The sequence below is a fragment of the Halichoerus grypus genome, chromosome 1, assembly GCF_964656455.1.
Source record: "Halichoerus grypus chromosome 1, mHalGry1.hap1.1, whole genome shotgun sequence".
NCBI classification, from domain to species: Eukaryota; Metazoa; Chordata; class Mammalia; order Carnivora; family Phocidae; genus Halichoerus; species Halichoerus grypus.
This window is the reverse complement of record NC_135712.1, coordinates 210614337-210628953: the sequence shown is the minus strand read 5'-3', so window position 1 is coordinate 210628953 and position 14617 is coordinate 210614337. Positions and strand designations below refer to the sequence as shown.

At 63.1% G+C, this 14617-nt stretch overlaps 1 protein-coding gene across 5 annotated transcripts; it reads right to left on the bottom strand.

Moving 5' to 3' along the window:
* Positions 1 to 203: 203 nt before the first annotated feature.
* Positions 204 to 14617, bottom strand: CAMSAP3 (calmodulin regulated spectrin associated protein family member 3). 5 transcript variants are annotated; one of them, XM_036065949.2, is made up of 19 exons: positions 14356 to 14617; positions 8939 to 9192; positions 8500 to 8622; positions 8325 to 8420; positions 8106 to 8138; positions 7143 to 7190; positions 6774 to 6912; positions 6061 to 6200; positions 5883 to 5976; positions 5755 to 5809; positions 5528 to 5601; positions 5214 to 5283; positions 3667 to 5122; positions 2464 to 2603; positions 2075 to 2382; positions 1513 to 1612; positions 1059 to 1171; positions 852 to 970; positions 204 to 758 (listed from the first exon to the last, which is right to left on the bottom strand). In XM_036065949.2, the coding sequence occupies exons 1-19, from the start codon at positions 14501 to 14503 to the stop codon at positions 453 to 455; spliced, it is 3816 nt and encodes a 1271-aa protein (XP_035921842.2). In that variant the 5' UTR covers positions 14504 to 14617; the 3' UTR covers positions 204 to 452. The 5 variants fall into 5 exon arrangements, with proteins under 5 accessions (XP_035921842.2, XP_077912255.1, XP_035921844.2 ...); XM_078056129.1 differs by having other exon boundaries at positions 3667 to 5071; XM_036065951.2 differs by lacking the exon at positions 7143 to 7190.

Sequence of the window (14617 nt, the reverse complement as noted above, 5' to 3'; positions counted from 1 at the left end):
AGACCAAATGACAGGAGAGGCCAATAACATCCACGTGGAGGAGAAAAGTGGAGTGAGCGGCCACGGGGAGAGATCAGGGAAGAGGTGGCCAAGGAGCGGCTATGAGGGGCCATGGCAGGAACCACATCAGAGCTATCGAGGAGAAAGGAAACCTCTCAGAGATGTCACTGGGTTAGGGTTAGGAGATGCCAACAACACTCAAGCTCTTTCTAAATTATTTTATTCAAGAAGGTGGGGAGGACAGACAGGGGACTGAGCTGAGCCCTGAGTCCCTGAACCTCCCAGCTCAGCCCCCACAGCAGGACAGGACAGAAGTTAGGGGGTAGGGACTCCAGCCCTACCCAAACAAGGTTGGGAACAGACGAGACCCAGGAATACCAACTGATTGTCCTTCAGGCTGTCCTCCGGATGGCCGACGGCTGGGGCCTGTCCCGTGTACCACCGGGACGAGGCTACTTGGGGGTGCTGCTGCCCTTCTTGGGAGTCGTGGGCTTCTTGCTCTGCCAGAGGTGGCCCTGGATGGTGAAGGCGTCTACACTCATGGACATGGTCTTGGCAGGGATCTGGGTAAAGCGCTTGCGGTCCGAGTTGTACTTGTAGATGCCCTCGACCATGGCGGGCGTGACCGTGCGGGGGCCGTAGCCCGCCAGGCGGGTCAGCTCCTCTGTCTCCCCGGACAGCGTATAGAGGGCCCGGAACTGGCAGCTCGAGTCGCGGAAGAGGATCAGGAAGTGGTTGGCCTTGCTCTTCTCAATTTCCTGGTGGGGTGGTGCAACCGGTTCGCCAGTGGGCAGGGCCCCCAACCCTCCCCCGCCCCCCCGCCGGCCCCCCAGCCCCCGGCGCAGGCTCACCTCGAGAATGCGGTTCTTCTGTGGTTCGTTCACCTTGCCCGCCAAGCAGCAGTGAGACAGGGCGTTGTGGATGATGAACTTGTTGGACTTGGCGCTGGGCTCCTTGTACAGCCGTGGACCTAGGGGGTGGGGCAGTCAGCGGGGCTGGGGGTTGGGGGGGGGGGGGACAGGCAGGGCCTGGGGCTCGCCAGCTCCGGCCCCACTTACCTGTGTACTCGGGCACCGACGCCGGGGAGGAGGCGTTGCTGCCATTCTCCCAGTCGCGCTCACGGCTGCCGGGCAGGCGGCTGGGGGACATGAGGCCGGATGGGGACGGAGCCCTGGGGGGGAAGGGGGGACAGGAGGGGATGGGGATGCAGTCAGTGGTCAGGGAAGCCTCCCCAGAGGCAGAGGGACCAGGGAAGGGATGGCCCTAGGACCCTGCAGAGCGGGGGGATGTGTGCGCGTGCTGCATGTGTGTGCGTGTGTGTGTGTGTGTGTGTGTGCGCGCGCCAGCCACAGATGCCCGCGCCCCCGCTCGGGTGCACCCCCACTCAGGTACACGGCCGTGTTCTTGAGGCCCGTCAACAGCCCCCCTTGTGCACATGCACAGGACTGCGTCCTCTCATCCCTTCAGCAAGACACACACGGACCCTGAGAGGCCTGCCTGGCCCACACTCACCGAGACGTGGGCCTCTTCACGCCGAGGTTATTGGGGGCCTCATTGGCCACGGTGGACAGTGACAGGGTGGACTGAGAGTAGACTTTGCTGAGCCGGGAGCCTGGGAGAAGAGCGCATGGGGTCATTCCTACCCACAGTCCTGCCTCCACAGGGCCTGGGGGGTGGGGGGGCGCTTACGTGGTAGGCTGTGGAGGGAACAAGGGGTCAGCCCCGCCTCCTGAGACCCTCACCCTGTGCACTCCAATTGAGACGGACCTCCGCCCACCCATGGAGGAGGGGGCTGTGCCCAGCAGGCGGGAGGGAACGCCCCCCCCCAAAGCTCTTGCTCCTAAACATCCCTGAGAGAGCCTTGTGTCCCTTAAGCTCTAGCGAGAACTCTAGGCCAGCTCTGCCCAGCATGCCTTGCCCCACTGTAACCCCACATCCCTCTGGAAGTCGAACAGGCATGGGCAACCCCCCAAGACCCCTTTCACCCCACGTACTCATGGGGGTCTCGGCAAGCCCTGGACATGCGCATTGGGCAGGCACCAGCCCTGACGCCCCAGCCCTACAGAGTCCTTACCCAGCAGGCCACGGGCAGGGCTTCGTGCCAGGGCCGAGTCATCACAGCAACCAGAGCGTGGCCGGGGGGCCCTCCGCCCGCCCCGGCCCGGCCCCCCGGTCCCCGCAGCCCGTGGCCGCAGCACTTTGTCAAGGTCATCCATCAGCTTCAGCTGGGCCCTGCGTTCATACTCGAGCCGAGTGAAGTCCCCCCGCCTGGGGCCCACTTCTTCCTCAGCTGAGGCCCTCCCGGCAGGGGCTGGGCCTGCTGTGGGGGCCACAGGAGCTGGGGGGGCCGGGGCGCCCGCAGTCATCTCCTCCTGGGCCAGCCTGCAGATCAAGAGTTACCGAGCAGTCAGACCGCTCACAGGTTCACTGGCGGCAGGGGTCCCGGGCAGCCCCCAGCCTCACCGTGCGGCCTCTTCCCTCCGCTGCTCCTTCTCGGCCTCCTGCCACTGTTTCCGCCGCCGCGCCTCCTCTGCCCGCCGCTGCTGCCGTTCCAGCAGGCTGGCCCGCTTTTGGGCCATCTCGTCCTCGGGCTTGTCTTCATCCTGGGGGCAGGCACCGAGTCCAGCTGGCCGTCCCTCCCCTAGTACTTCTGTCCAACCTGCCTGCTAACCACTCACCCCTCCTTTCCCTTGTGTAACTGGTCTGAAGGCACTTAGCGGGTTCCTGCTTTGTGCACGGCCCTGAGCTGGGTACCGGGGCAAAAAGGGGACCAAGCCAGACTGGGTGCTGTTCACACCAAGCGCTTAACCCAGTGGGGAAGGCGACCTGATAGATCAGCAGCAGCAACCAGTCTACAGTGTAGGGAGGGACCTATCCTAGCCTGAGGGCACTAAGCAAGGCTTCCTGGAGGTGACCTTCCTGGAGAAGGACAGGGACTTGACTGGGGAGGGGTGGGAGGTGAAGAGGGTATTCCAGGCAGAGGGAACAGCAAGTGCAAAAGCGCGGAGGCTAGAACAAGCCTAGCAGGCATGGAAAGGGGGAGGGGCGGGCGTGCTGGGAGGTGGAGCGAGGGTGACGGACATAGGACAGGTCAGAGGTGAGCAGGGCCCAAAGCCGTGGGAAGCACTTTTTTTTTATTCTAAGACCAACGGGAGCTGTAGAAGGGCTTAAGTAGGGGACGACAGGGTCCAGTTTACATTAAAAAAAAAAAAAAATGAACTGGCCATTCAAAATGGCCAAGGACGGAGGGGTTGGGGGGGTGGATGGTAGAGGCCAGTCAGCACGTGACCGCAGGCGTCCAGGTGAGACCACTGGCCCAGGCTGGGGGAGCTATGAGGACGGAGAACAGGGACATGGAAGAGTAGGAAGGGGGACGGGCAGGGCCATGGTGGGGAGAGTGGGAAGGAGAGAACAGGAGGGAGGAGATGCCATGGAAGACCCCAGCCCTGTCTGTCCACTTACTCCTGTCCATCTGTCTGTCACCCACCCATCCATCCGTCATCCACCCGTCCCTCTACCCACCCACCCATCCGGCCACACACACCCTGCCTGTCTGCCCACTCCCACCTGGCTATCCACCTCCCGGTTTATCCACCAGTGATCCCACTCCCTGAGCACGCGGCCACCCACCCGGTCCCTTCCCCCACTGGCTTAGGTGACTCTCACCTTATAGAAGAAGCCCAGCCCGGCCCGGGGCTCTCCCTCTGAAGACGCCTCTTCCTCCAAGGAATCCTCAGCACCAGGGGGGCTCCCATCTCCCTCGTCCTCGGCTGTGGGCTCTTCCAGGCTGCCCAGCGGGATCTCAATGAGGCCAGGCCGGGCCACAGGCTCCTCAGGTGGTGACCCCTCCGCCAGGAGGATAGAGGAGCGTGTCTGCACGGGCACCTGGCTTGGCGAGAACTTGCGCAGGTGGGGGAGGCTGTCTACATCGTGGGGAGGCGTGAGCACTCTTGTCAGGGGCGCTAGCCGCAGCTCTGCTGGCCGTGCGTGTTTCGGGCTTCGGGGTGTCGGGCTGGGGCCGGGCCCGGGGCTGCGCCGGGCAGCTGGGGCACGCCGAGCAGGGCTGGGAGACGCGGCTTTGGGACCCACTGTGGGACCAGGGATGACCCATGCAGCAGGTGGCGGGGCAGGCCCCGGGGCCTCGGGTGGGGCCAGGAGCCGCTGCTGCTGGTCCGTGAGCCTCTGCATGTCCCGCTGCAGGGAGCTCAGCGCAGCACTTAGCTTGCTGACCGCCCGGTTATAGTCCCCCAGCCCCTCGGGGGGCACCGGGCCCAGTTCGGGTGAGAAGGTCACTGCCTTGGGCCGTGGGGCCGGATCGCCCTGGCCCTCGCCCGCTGGCCGCTCCCCACCAGGGACCGGGCCGGCCTCCGCCTCCGCCTCCCCTCCAGCCTCCCGCGGCTGCACCTGCAGGAACGCGCTCTTGCCCAGCCGCTGGCGGTGTTTAGCAAAGATGGCCTCGATGCGCCGCTTCTGAGCCTCGATGGCCCGCCGTTTCTCCTCCAGCCGGGCCCCCAGCTCACTCATCTCCGAGCTCAGGGCCTCTGCTGCGGCAGGGGTGGCTGCCGGGGACACTGCCTCGGCCTCGGCCTTGACCAGCTGCTTCTTGCGCTCAGCAAAGCTGGTCATCTTCACCTCAGAGTTGCCGGCCGCGGGGGACGAAGCTGCTGCCTTCGGGGAGCCCTCAGACAGGGCCGGGGATTTCGAAAGCTCCCCTGCCGGGCAGGGAGACGGTTTCAGGGGACCCTCAGGGTGGGGCACGTAGCTGGGTGCTTGGGTGGGCGCAGCGGACAGTGGCTTTGAGGCCCCGTCGAGTGGGTAGGAGGAGGCCAGTGGCAGTTTGGAGGAGCCCTCAGGGGAGTGGAGGTAGAAGCTGCCGTCGGCGGCCCCATCTGGGAGCAGCCGGGGCTCGGCGCTGTGGATGATCTGCAGGGCCTCCTCGATGGTAGGCAGGTCTCCGGGCTCCGGGGGCGGCTGGACGGGGGTCCGGGCTGGCACAGGGCGTGGGGGGCCCAAGCTGTCCGAGCTGACCGAGCGGAGTAGGACGGGGTCTCCCATGACAACATCCACGTCGCTGTCCAGGCCAAAGGGGGTGCTGAACGACACTGCCTGGGAAAGGGGACGGCTGGGCGGCAGGAGGGAGGGGTCAGCCCCTGGGACAAGCCCCAGCCCCAGCCCTGCCCAGTCTGCTCCACTGGCCCTTGAGATGCACTCACCTGAGCTGACGGTTCCAGGCCTTGCCGAGGGCCTCCATGTGGGACATGGACGGGGAGGACTTCAGTGAGCCTGGGGAGAGGTGGTAAGTGGTCGCTCAGTGGTCACTATGGAGTCGCTGGGCCCTGGGTGGGGTCTGCCAGGGGGTGTCACTGATGGGGCATTATGTGGACAGATAGCTGGGGGCCGCTGGTGGGAGGGGTCAGTGGGGGTCATTCAGGTGGGACCCAGTGGAGGGATCAGGAGGAGACATGAAGTCTGCTAAGGCAGTGTTTGGGTAGGGGTCTCCAGTGACCAGCTGTACTCCTGCCCTCACCTGTGGATCCACGGAGTGGGGACTGGGGGCCGCCGGGTGACAGAAGCGGGTGGCGGAAGTTGAAGACAGGAGAACTGCCAAGAGAAGCACGTCAGCCGAGGGACCCCCCGGCCTTGCTCACCTCTCCCAGGAGTGGAGCAGAGAGCATCCCCGAGCCCTGGCGCAGCGCCCAGCGAGGGGAAGAGCCCACCATGGCCATGGAGACTCACCCAACAGGGAAACTGTACCTGCAGCCACTGCTGTTCTGAGCGGGAGGGGCCTCCGTGGCCCGGGGGGAGGCCGCTGCAGCAGGGATAGCAGGGTCAGGCAGGGCTTGGCCTCCCTACCCCGCCCCACACCCAGGGCCAGGCCTCACCGTGACCGTCAGGCAGGTCCTTGGCCTGCACGAAATCAGGTTTCAGCACCTCAAAGCACATGAACATCTCGGCTAGCAGCACCACTAGGTTGATCTGGAGGCAGAAGGCAGGGTCAGCCAATGGGACCCACGGCCCTGGACGCCTGCCTCGGCCCCCAAGGCCTCGAGATGACCTTACCTTGAGGGGCGGTGGGACATAAAGCAGGTCCTCGAGGGAGAGCGGGCAGCCACGAGGAAGGCGGGAGGCACAGAAATCCTGCACCAGCTGGAGGTTGTACAGGCTGTCCGCCACGGACATGGGGTCCTTGAGGCACACCTCTGTAGGGACAGGATACCTGGGTCCCCAGCACTATGGGCAGGAGGGCGGGGCCCTGGGGAAGCGAGGGCCTCCTATGGGCCGGGCCTCATGCTAGGTGCCTTTCACAAAGTGGGTACTAGGATAGGCTGTTCCTCGGGCCTCTGCATCTGTTCCCAACGGCCTGGAGAACTAGTTCCGCAAGAACTCAACTCAAAAAGCTCTTCCTGACCACCTGGCTCCGCTTGGAGCACCTAACATCCGGAATGTTCTCCTGGCTGAACTCATTGTCCTTCTCTCCCAACTAGGATGTGAGCTGCCTGAGGTCAGGAGCACATCTGTATTGTTCTCACTGGATCTCTGGCACCTACAATAGGATCTGGCATTCCATAAATATTTGCCGCAGGAATGAATTATATGAAGCGCAGAGAAGTTTAGACACTTGTGCGAGGTCACACAGCTAACTGGGGGAAAAAATGTGCAAGCCCCGGTCCACCAGTTCTGGAAGCTGCACTCATAATTACTGCCCCACTCGGGGGCAGATGCCTGGGTGCCAAGCTCCCAAGGACAAGTGTGGCCCAGGCCCACGCACTCACCCTCGAGTCGCAAGAGCTGGGGACAATAGCAGTGAATTGTGGCAGCTAGTGCAGCCCCACTTGCCAGATCCTGGAGGGTGGTCACATTTGGAAAGCAGGGGGCGCGTCGGGCCACAGCTCGGTCCTTGCGGTATCGGATCTGCGGGTGGGAGCCAAGTTAGGTCAGAGGCTCAGGCTGGCCCCAAGTCAGTGGTCATGCAGGCTGGGTGGGGAGGCCTGGGGTTTCCGCCATGAGGGGGCGTGAAGCTGGGGGTCCCAGAGCCAGAGTGGGGCCAGCCTGGAGCAGGGGGAAGGGTAGCAGCGAGCAGCCAGGCCAGCAGCGAGGGCTGGGGCAGGACTCCTGGGACCCCGGGGCGGGGGATACATTACCATGGGGGGTTTGCTCCCCGACTCCTTCAAACAGAAGGCAATTGCGTGCTGGGGGGGGAGAGGAGCAGCCGTCAGCGGGGCGGGAGGGGTGCTGACTTGCTGGGCCCCCAAGCACACCTCCAGGGGAGGGGGAGAGAGCCCTGACCCTGTCATGAGCCCTGGCCATCCAGCTCCGACTGCGCTCTGGCCGGCTTTGGGGACCCCAGCTCCTCCCAGCCTGGAGGGACCCCACAGAGCAGCCTCCCATGCAGGGAATCTCCCCCCGGCTCCCCCCACAAAAGACCCAGGCCCCAGCTCGGGGAGGGGATGCAGAGGAAGCAGGGAGGCAGAAGGAGAGGAACCCCCAACCCAGGCCCGAGAGTGGAAGGAAGGGGGCCCCAGAGTGAGCAAAGGCAGGGATCCCACCCAGCCCAAAGCCTTCCACTTGCAGGGGTCACTTGCCCCTTGTTGTGCTTCAGGGATGGAGGCCCCCCCCATCACCACCACCAAAGCTGGGACTTGTCCTTAGGGAAACCGGGGTCTTGGGAAGGTTCTTCCACCTTCTTCTGGGTTTGGGGGTCTTCCTCTTGACTAAGGGGGTCTTCTCCATGTGCCCTGCCACTGGGGTCAGGATCCATATGTCTGAAGGGCAAGAGTCCTCCCTTCAGAAGTGCCGGAAGTCTCCCAGCTCAGCTAAGATGGACAAGCCGAGGAGCTTTGCCCTCTTAATTGCTGGGAGGGGAGGTTCATCCCCCTGAACGGTAACTGGGGAGGGGTCTGCCCGGTCAGTTAACAGCAGAGATTCCCCTCCTCTCTGAGGCTACAGAGGGCTTCTCTCTGTCCCCCAGGGATGGGGTCCCACATCTTTTGCTCACAGCTGGGAAGAAGTAGGAGAGGGAGCAGACAGGCAGGCAGAACAGACACATGGAGAGACAAAGCGACAAGCAAGGCAGGCAGACGGGGCGGAGAAACAGCCCCACTTACAGGAACCAGCTTCCAATACCAGCGTGTGGGGCACTGACGCCAGAGAGGCAGAGGGGAGAGCAGAAGAGGCAGAGGGGAGAGGGAAGAGAGAGAGAGAGTCACCTCCAGCGCCCCCCCCCCACCGAGTGTAGGACCGGCCTCGAGGTGCAGCCCTTCCCTGCCCACCCAGCCATCCAACTGTCCTTGCGTCCGTCCATCCGTCCATCGCCCTAGCCTCACCGAGGGCTGTGCTGGGGCCACCCCATCTGCAGGGGCCACAGGAGAGGCTCTCTGGGCAGCTTCCTGCTCCGTCTTCTCCTGCAGCCGCCGGATGGTCTGGGGAACAGGGAGAGGTCAGAGCTCCGGTCACCGGGCGATCCTGGCCCCCAGCCCATGCCAGCCTAACCCCACCTACCGTGTCCACCCAGAAAAGGAGCTTATGCTCCAAGCTGGCCAGGGCCAAAGGACCGGGCAGTGTCTTTGTCCACTCGAAGGCGAAGGCAACCATGAGGGCGTCAATGACAGCTAGGTGGGCTCCCTGTGGAGGTAAGGGCTGAAGGGTGAGACCAGGGCGAGGGATGGGGGCTCCGCTCGCCTCTGAGGGAGAAGAGGAGGAAGCACCTCAAGGTGGGGTGGGTGGGGGCGGGGCCTGAAGTAGGAGGGGCTTTGGGGATGGGCCTGGGTTAGTGGGTGGGGCTTCTGGGAAGGAGCAGGATAGGGGTCCTGGAAGAACCACTCCTGGTGGGCCATAAAGCAGGGCCTCAAGGGCCAGAGCAGTGCCTCTGGGGAGGAGCCAGGCCTGGTGGGCGGAGCCTTCAGGGAGGAGCGGGGCGGGGCTGGTGGGCGGGGCCTACCATGAGGATGGGCTGGTGCCTCAGGTCGGCCTCCTGCACGGGGCGCTCGGGCAGCGCGGGCACTGTGCCCCTCCGCGCCAGCAGGGCCAGCAGCGCCGAGGGGCTGGGGGGGGGGTCGAGCTGCGGCAGCGCCTGGCGCCAGGCCCGGCAGTAGAGCTCGGCCGAGAGCAGCAGCCGCGTCACCGGGGGCTTCACGTGCTCCTGCGCGTACTGGTCGGTGTAGAAGGGCTCCCACAGCTCCGAGGGCACATGCTCTGTGGGGCGAGGCGGGGGACGGCGGGTCAGGGCCCGGGCATCCGCAGGGAGGACGGCACGGGGACGCGCGGGAGCGCGCCGGAGGAAGGGGCTCCAGGCGGTGCGAGAGCACAGCGCGGCAGGGGGACGGCAGCTCTGGGACCCGAGGGGAGGCGGCCGCCTGCGCAGGGGCTTGTTGGGAGGTGGGTGGGCTTGGAGGCCCTCAAAGAACAATCACAATGCCAAGATGGCTTAATCGATCTCCCTGGGGGGGCCCACCAGCCTGGGAAACAACAGCCAGGGCACAACAGGTAACTCCAGAAACCTGCCCAAGGCCACGCAGCTGGGCAACGCTGGCCCTGGGATTCAGACCCAGGCCTTCAGCAGACTCTACACCCTGTCTCAGCTTGGGGGCTGGGGTGGGGTGGGCTGTGGAGGGCAGGGCTGGCTGGCTGGCAGGGCACCGAATGGGGGAGGTGGCCAGACTGCAGACATGCGGGGGGGGGGGGTGAGGGGTCTGTACCTGGTGACTGAAGGGTGGAGGCAGGGGAGGGAGAGGGAGGTGCCCAGGCCCCATCAGGTGTGACTGGAAAGATGGGGCTGGGAGGGGAAAGGGTTAGGGATACGGGAGGGGCGGAGGGGCGGCAGGTGAGGCAGCGGAGGCTGAATGTGAGGGGCTGGGCCTTAGGAGAGAGGTGAGGTCACCTTGCAGAGGCGGCCACAAGACCCCTGAAAAGGCTGAATGAGACAGGCAGGGTAGGAAGAGGCTGGAGGAAGCCCCATGTGGAGGGAGGGGTGGGTGGTGGAGCCCCAAGCAGGACCCAAGGGTGGGGAGGAGAAAGACCAGAAAAAGGCACCAGGAAGATTCTCTGGGGAGGTCTAGGAGGAGGTGACTGAAGCCAGCATGGGGAACCAGCCCTCGTGGGGGGGTCTTCCAGGGAGGCCCCAACTCTAAATTCCAATCTGAACAGTTGTTTTGTCTTTTGGGGTTCTGTGTGTCTGAAAGAATGGGGGGCAGGATTCTACTGCTTAAAAACATTTGCACATGACACCTCAGACCCTCCTCAGGTGCCTGTCTTCACAGCCATGCTCCCCAGAGACCCCCCCGCCCTCACCTACAAGGACTCAGGCATCCTCCCTTCGGTGCCTCCCTGCCCCAGCTCCTTCCCCACCCCCTAAAATCACACTTGACCTCCCCACTTAATGCTCCACTCCTGTGGAGAGTTGTGCCCGCTCTCTGCCCCTCTCAGCGCAGCTTCTTGAAAGAACAGAGTTCTCCAGGCTCTGCTTCCTTCCACCGGACCCCCACCCCAACCTCCCTGAGACTCCTGCCCTCCCAGCTCCCAGCCTGCCCAAGGCCAGCAGCGGCCCTCCAACGCACAGTTGTGGGCCGTATCTTGTCTGGGCGTTCTGCCCAGCACCTCCTTGTTCCGGAAACCTTCCTCCCCCAGCATCTCCCAGCTTCCCATCTTTTTCTCTGTCCCACCACTCCAGCCAGGCCTCCTCCCCACATGCCCTGTCAATGCCAGGTTCAGAACAGTCCTGTAAATGGATATGTTACTCCACCCCCCACCCCCACCCCAGTGATGGCTTCCCTGGCCATCAGAGCACTGCCACCTGCTGCAGCCCAGGCCTTGTGTCCCACTGCCCTCTGGGCATCTCTCATGATGCTCAGTACCTTGCTCCAAACCTGCTCCTTCTCTCTGAAATTGCACTAAGAAATCACCATCCCCCCCCCCCCCACCACCACCACCCAACACCTAATGTCCTCAGGTTTCAACCTCCTGGCATCTCTCCAACCCAAACCCTGCTCCTTATCTCCCCAGCTCCTGCTCATTTCCTGTTCCCATTGGCAAAATTAAACAAGTTTCTTTCCGGGGCACCTGGGTGGCTCAGTTGGTTAAGCGTCTGCCTTCGGCTCGGGTCATGATCCCGGGGTCCTGGCATCAAGCCCCGTGTCTCTCTCTCTCCTTCTGACCCTCCCGACTGCTCATTCTCTTTCTCTCTCTCAAATAAATAAATAAAATATTAAAAAAAAAAAAAAAAAAAAGAAAGAGAGAAAGTTTCTTTCCTGCAGGACTTGTCAGGGCCTTCAAGATGAAAACCGTGAGCTAGGGCTACCAATAGCTAATGTTGATCAAGCACTTCCTCTGTACCTGTGTGTGTGCCCACACCTCAGCACTATTGGCATTTGGGGCTGGATAATTCGTTGTGTTTGGCAGGGGGTGGGGTAGGCTGGTCGGCGCTTTGTAAGACGATCACCAGAGTCCCTGGTTTCTACTCACTAAATGCCAGGAGCACCCTCCTCCTAAGTAGTGACAACCAAAAATGTCTCCAGACACTCTCAAAGGTCTCCTAAGAGGCAGAACCACCCCCCATTAGTAGAGAGCCATTGTTCTCTACTAAAAATGTTTATTAGGCATTTACCATAGGGTAGTGCTGTCTGAGAGAAAGGCAGTTTGGCCCACATATGTAGCTTTACACTTTGTAGCTGCCCCATTAAAAACATAGAAACGAGTAACCTTAGTAATATATTTAACCCAAAACATACCTGATACTATCATTTCAACATGTAATTAATATAAAAACATCATGAGATATTTCACTTTTTTATATGAAGTCTTCAGAAGCCACGGTGCGGTTCATTTACACTTACAGCGCATCGTGACTTAGACCAGCCCCAGGGAGCTGCGGCCGCGTCCTGGGACCGCACAGCTCTAAGCGTAGCTAGCATTTACTCAGACCGAAGCCACCTTGCATGCATTTGCTCGTGTAATCCTTAGGACAACTTATTCTTAGCCCCACTGTACAGATGAGAAAACCAAGGCCCAGAGAGCTAACTCACCCAAGATCACACAGCTAATAAACGGCCCAGCTGACGTGAACCCAGTTTCCCTGTAGGTCACCCTGATGCTCCGGCATAAGGGACTTCGTGTGGTGTTTCCCAAACTTGCACAGAGATGGCACCCTCTTATCTCTGAGCTAGAGTCCTGTGGAGCCCACTGGCCTGCATTCCTGCCCAGCCTCCTCCCACCTGTGCCTCAGGGCCACCAGAACTACCTGCTCCCTGGGCAACTGCATATCTGATCTCATTTTGTCAAGTCCTCTAACATGTTCCATAGCTCCCCAGTGCTTTCAGATCCACCCCCCACACACACACACCCCTTGAGAGGCCCTCCTCAGTCCCACTAGCCTCTCTCATCTCCCACCTCCCCCGGCCACCACCCCACCACCGGGACCTGCACGGTCTCCTCTGAGAACTCCCTGTTGGTCCAAACCCCAGGCCTTTTCACATGAGGTCTCCTCCCCCTGGCCAACTCGGTGCATCCTTCAAGGTTCAAACCCTCCCTCCTCTGGGGAGACTTTCCTTCTCTTTCCCTCCCTGGCAGAGTTCAGGGATTTCCTCCCCCGGCCCCGCGGCAGACCTCTACAACACAGACCTTATCACTCTAAGCAGCAATGATCTGGTTCCATGTCCCATCCCCCTCTCTGCCACCTCCACCCCCACCCCCTCTGTCCAGAGCACCCAGCACCAGCCTGGCACCCAACGCGCATCGCTAGAAAGTCCCAGAGTTCATGAATCAGGCAGAGCTCTGTTCCCCACTTCCCTCTCTGGGCCTGGCGCCCCACCTTCCTCAGCCCCGGCTGTCCGAGAAGGAGAGTGGGACTGAGGATTGAACATGACCCTCGGGGAGGATACCGCACAGTGCAGGGGAGTCAGGGCATCATCCTCAGGAGACCTCACTTTCCCTTCTGTGAAATGGGACAGTAATTTCTGCTCCATGATGATATTAATATTAATAAAAATACCACTACTGATCACAGCAGGAGTGATGGGGAGCAGACGTTTAGAACGTACAGTAATGCCAGATACGGCGTGAAGAAATCTGAGGTCTGCCGCCAGCAACCTTGTGAAGAGGGTACTGGGGTCCCCATCACCCAAGCACTGCCCCGGCACATAGTGGGTGCCCCCCCCGAGACATTTGCAAAATGGATAAGTGAATAAATGGTCTCTTTTCCAGAGGGGGAAACAGCAGCTTTAGAGAATTGGGATAATTCATCCATAACCTGGTGGAGCTGGGACTCAAACCCAGTTCTGATTCCCAAAGTCGAGCCTTGGAGGGCCACATAACCTGGGACGGGAGAGGCTGGGGCAGACCTGGGTCTCTCCCCGCCAGCCTCCTTTCTTCCTCCAGCAGATCCTCAGGGAAAGGCAGGCCCACAGCGTGCCGTGCATGGGAGGGTGCTGGGAGAAAGACACAGGCTTGGGCGGACCCAGGAGATGGGCAGCGGTCCCCGAGCCCCACACCCAGAACAGGTTGATCTGGGAAGGCCACTGAAGGGGGGATGGGCTGTGCCCAGCTGGTGCCAAGACCAGTGGGCAGACCGGTGGGAGAGCAAGGCGTCCCCGCAGGACACCCCGGAAGGCCCAGACCTTAATTAACCCCAGCTGCCCCAGAACAGGCCCTGGCTCCCAGCTCTGGCCTGAGCGCCGGGGCTGCCCTAGGGCCCTGACTTGGCCCACTCAGGCCCTCGAATCCTGGGGACCCACCCGCATCCTTCCCCTTGGGGTGGCCTGACTTCCGCACACATGTGGGCCTAGGGAGGAGTGGAGGCTCTGTCCCGGTGGGAGAAGGCCCTACACCTGGGCCCCCACCCCCGCCGATCTCGGACAGGCCAATTCCCTTCTCCCGGGCTCGCCCGCCTCCTAGGCAAAATGGGGTAATAAGTCACAGCTGCCAGCCGCTGGCCGCGGCCATGGAGGCGAAAGAAGGGACTCCCGGAGCTGCCCTCGCCGCCCGCAGCGCAGGGAGGGCTGACGCGGGGTGTGGGTCCCGGCTGCGGGGCGGTGGGGGGGGGGGTCCTCGCGGGGGCGTGATGTGAATGTGTAAGGGGGGGAGGGCGTGCAAGGCCGGCCCGGGAGACCCCGCCCCGCTCACCTGGGCTCCCGGACGCCGGGGTCCCGGCGCGGATCTGGGCCCGCCGGCCCCACCCCCACCGCGCTCCCGCAGCCGGGCGAGCAAAGTCCACCGCCCGGGCCGAGCAGGAAGCCCGGAGGCCCCGCGCGGCGGGGCCCGAGCCCGAGCCCGGGGCCCCCCGGCGGCCGGCGCTATTGTTCCCACGGCCCCGGCCTCCGCGGCCCGGCGCCCCGCCCCCCGCACCTGCCGCCCCCGGCCCGGTACCTGCGCCCCCGAACGCGGCCCGCAGCACCCACGCCAGGCTGGCCGCCGCCTTGGCCCGCGAGAAATCGTACTGGTCCAGCGACTTGATCTCGGGCACCAGGAAGGTCCTCCGCAGCGGCCCGGGCCCGGGGGGCGCCGCCTCCACCATGGCGGCGCCGGGGCTGCGGGCGCCGGCTCCGCGCTCGCTCCAGCTGGGCAGCGCCGCGCTCGCACCCGGACCGGGCCCGCCGCCGCCGCCTCCGAGCCAGGTGCGGCCGCTCGC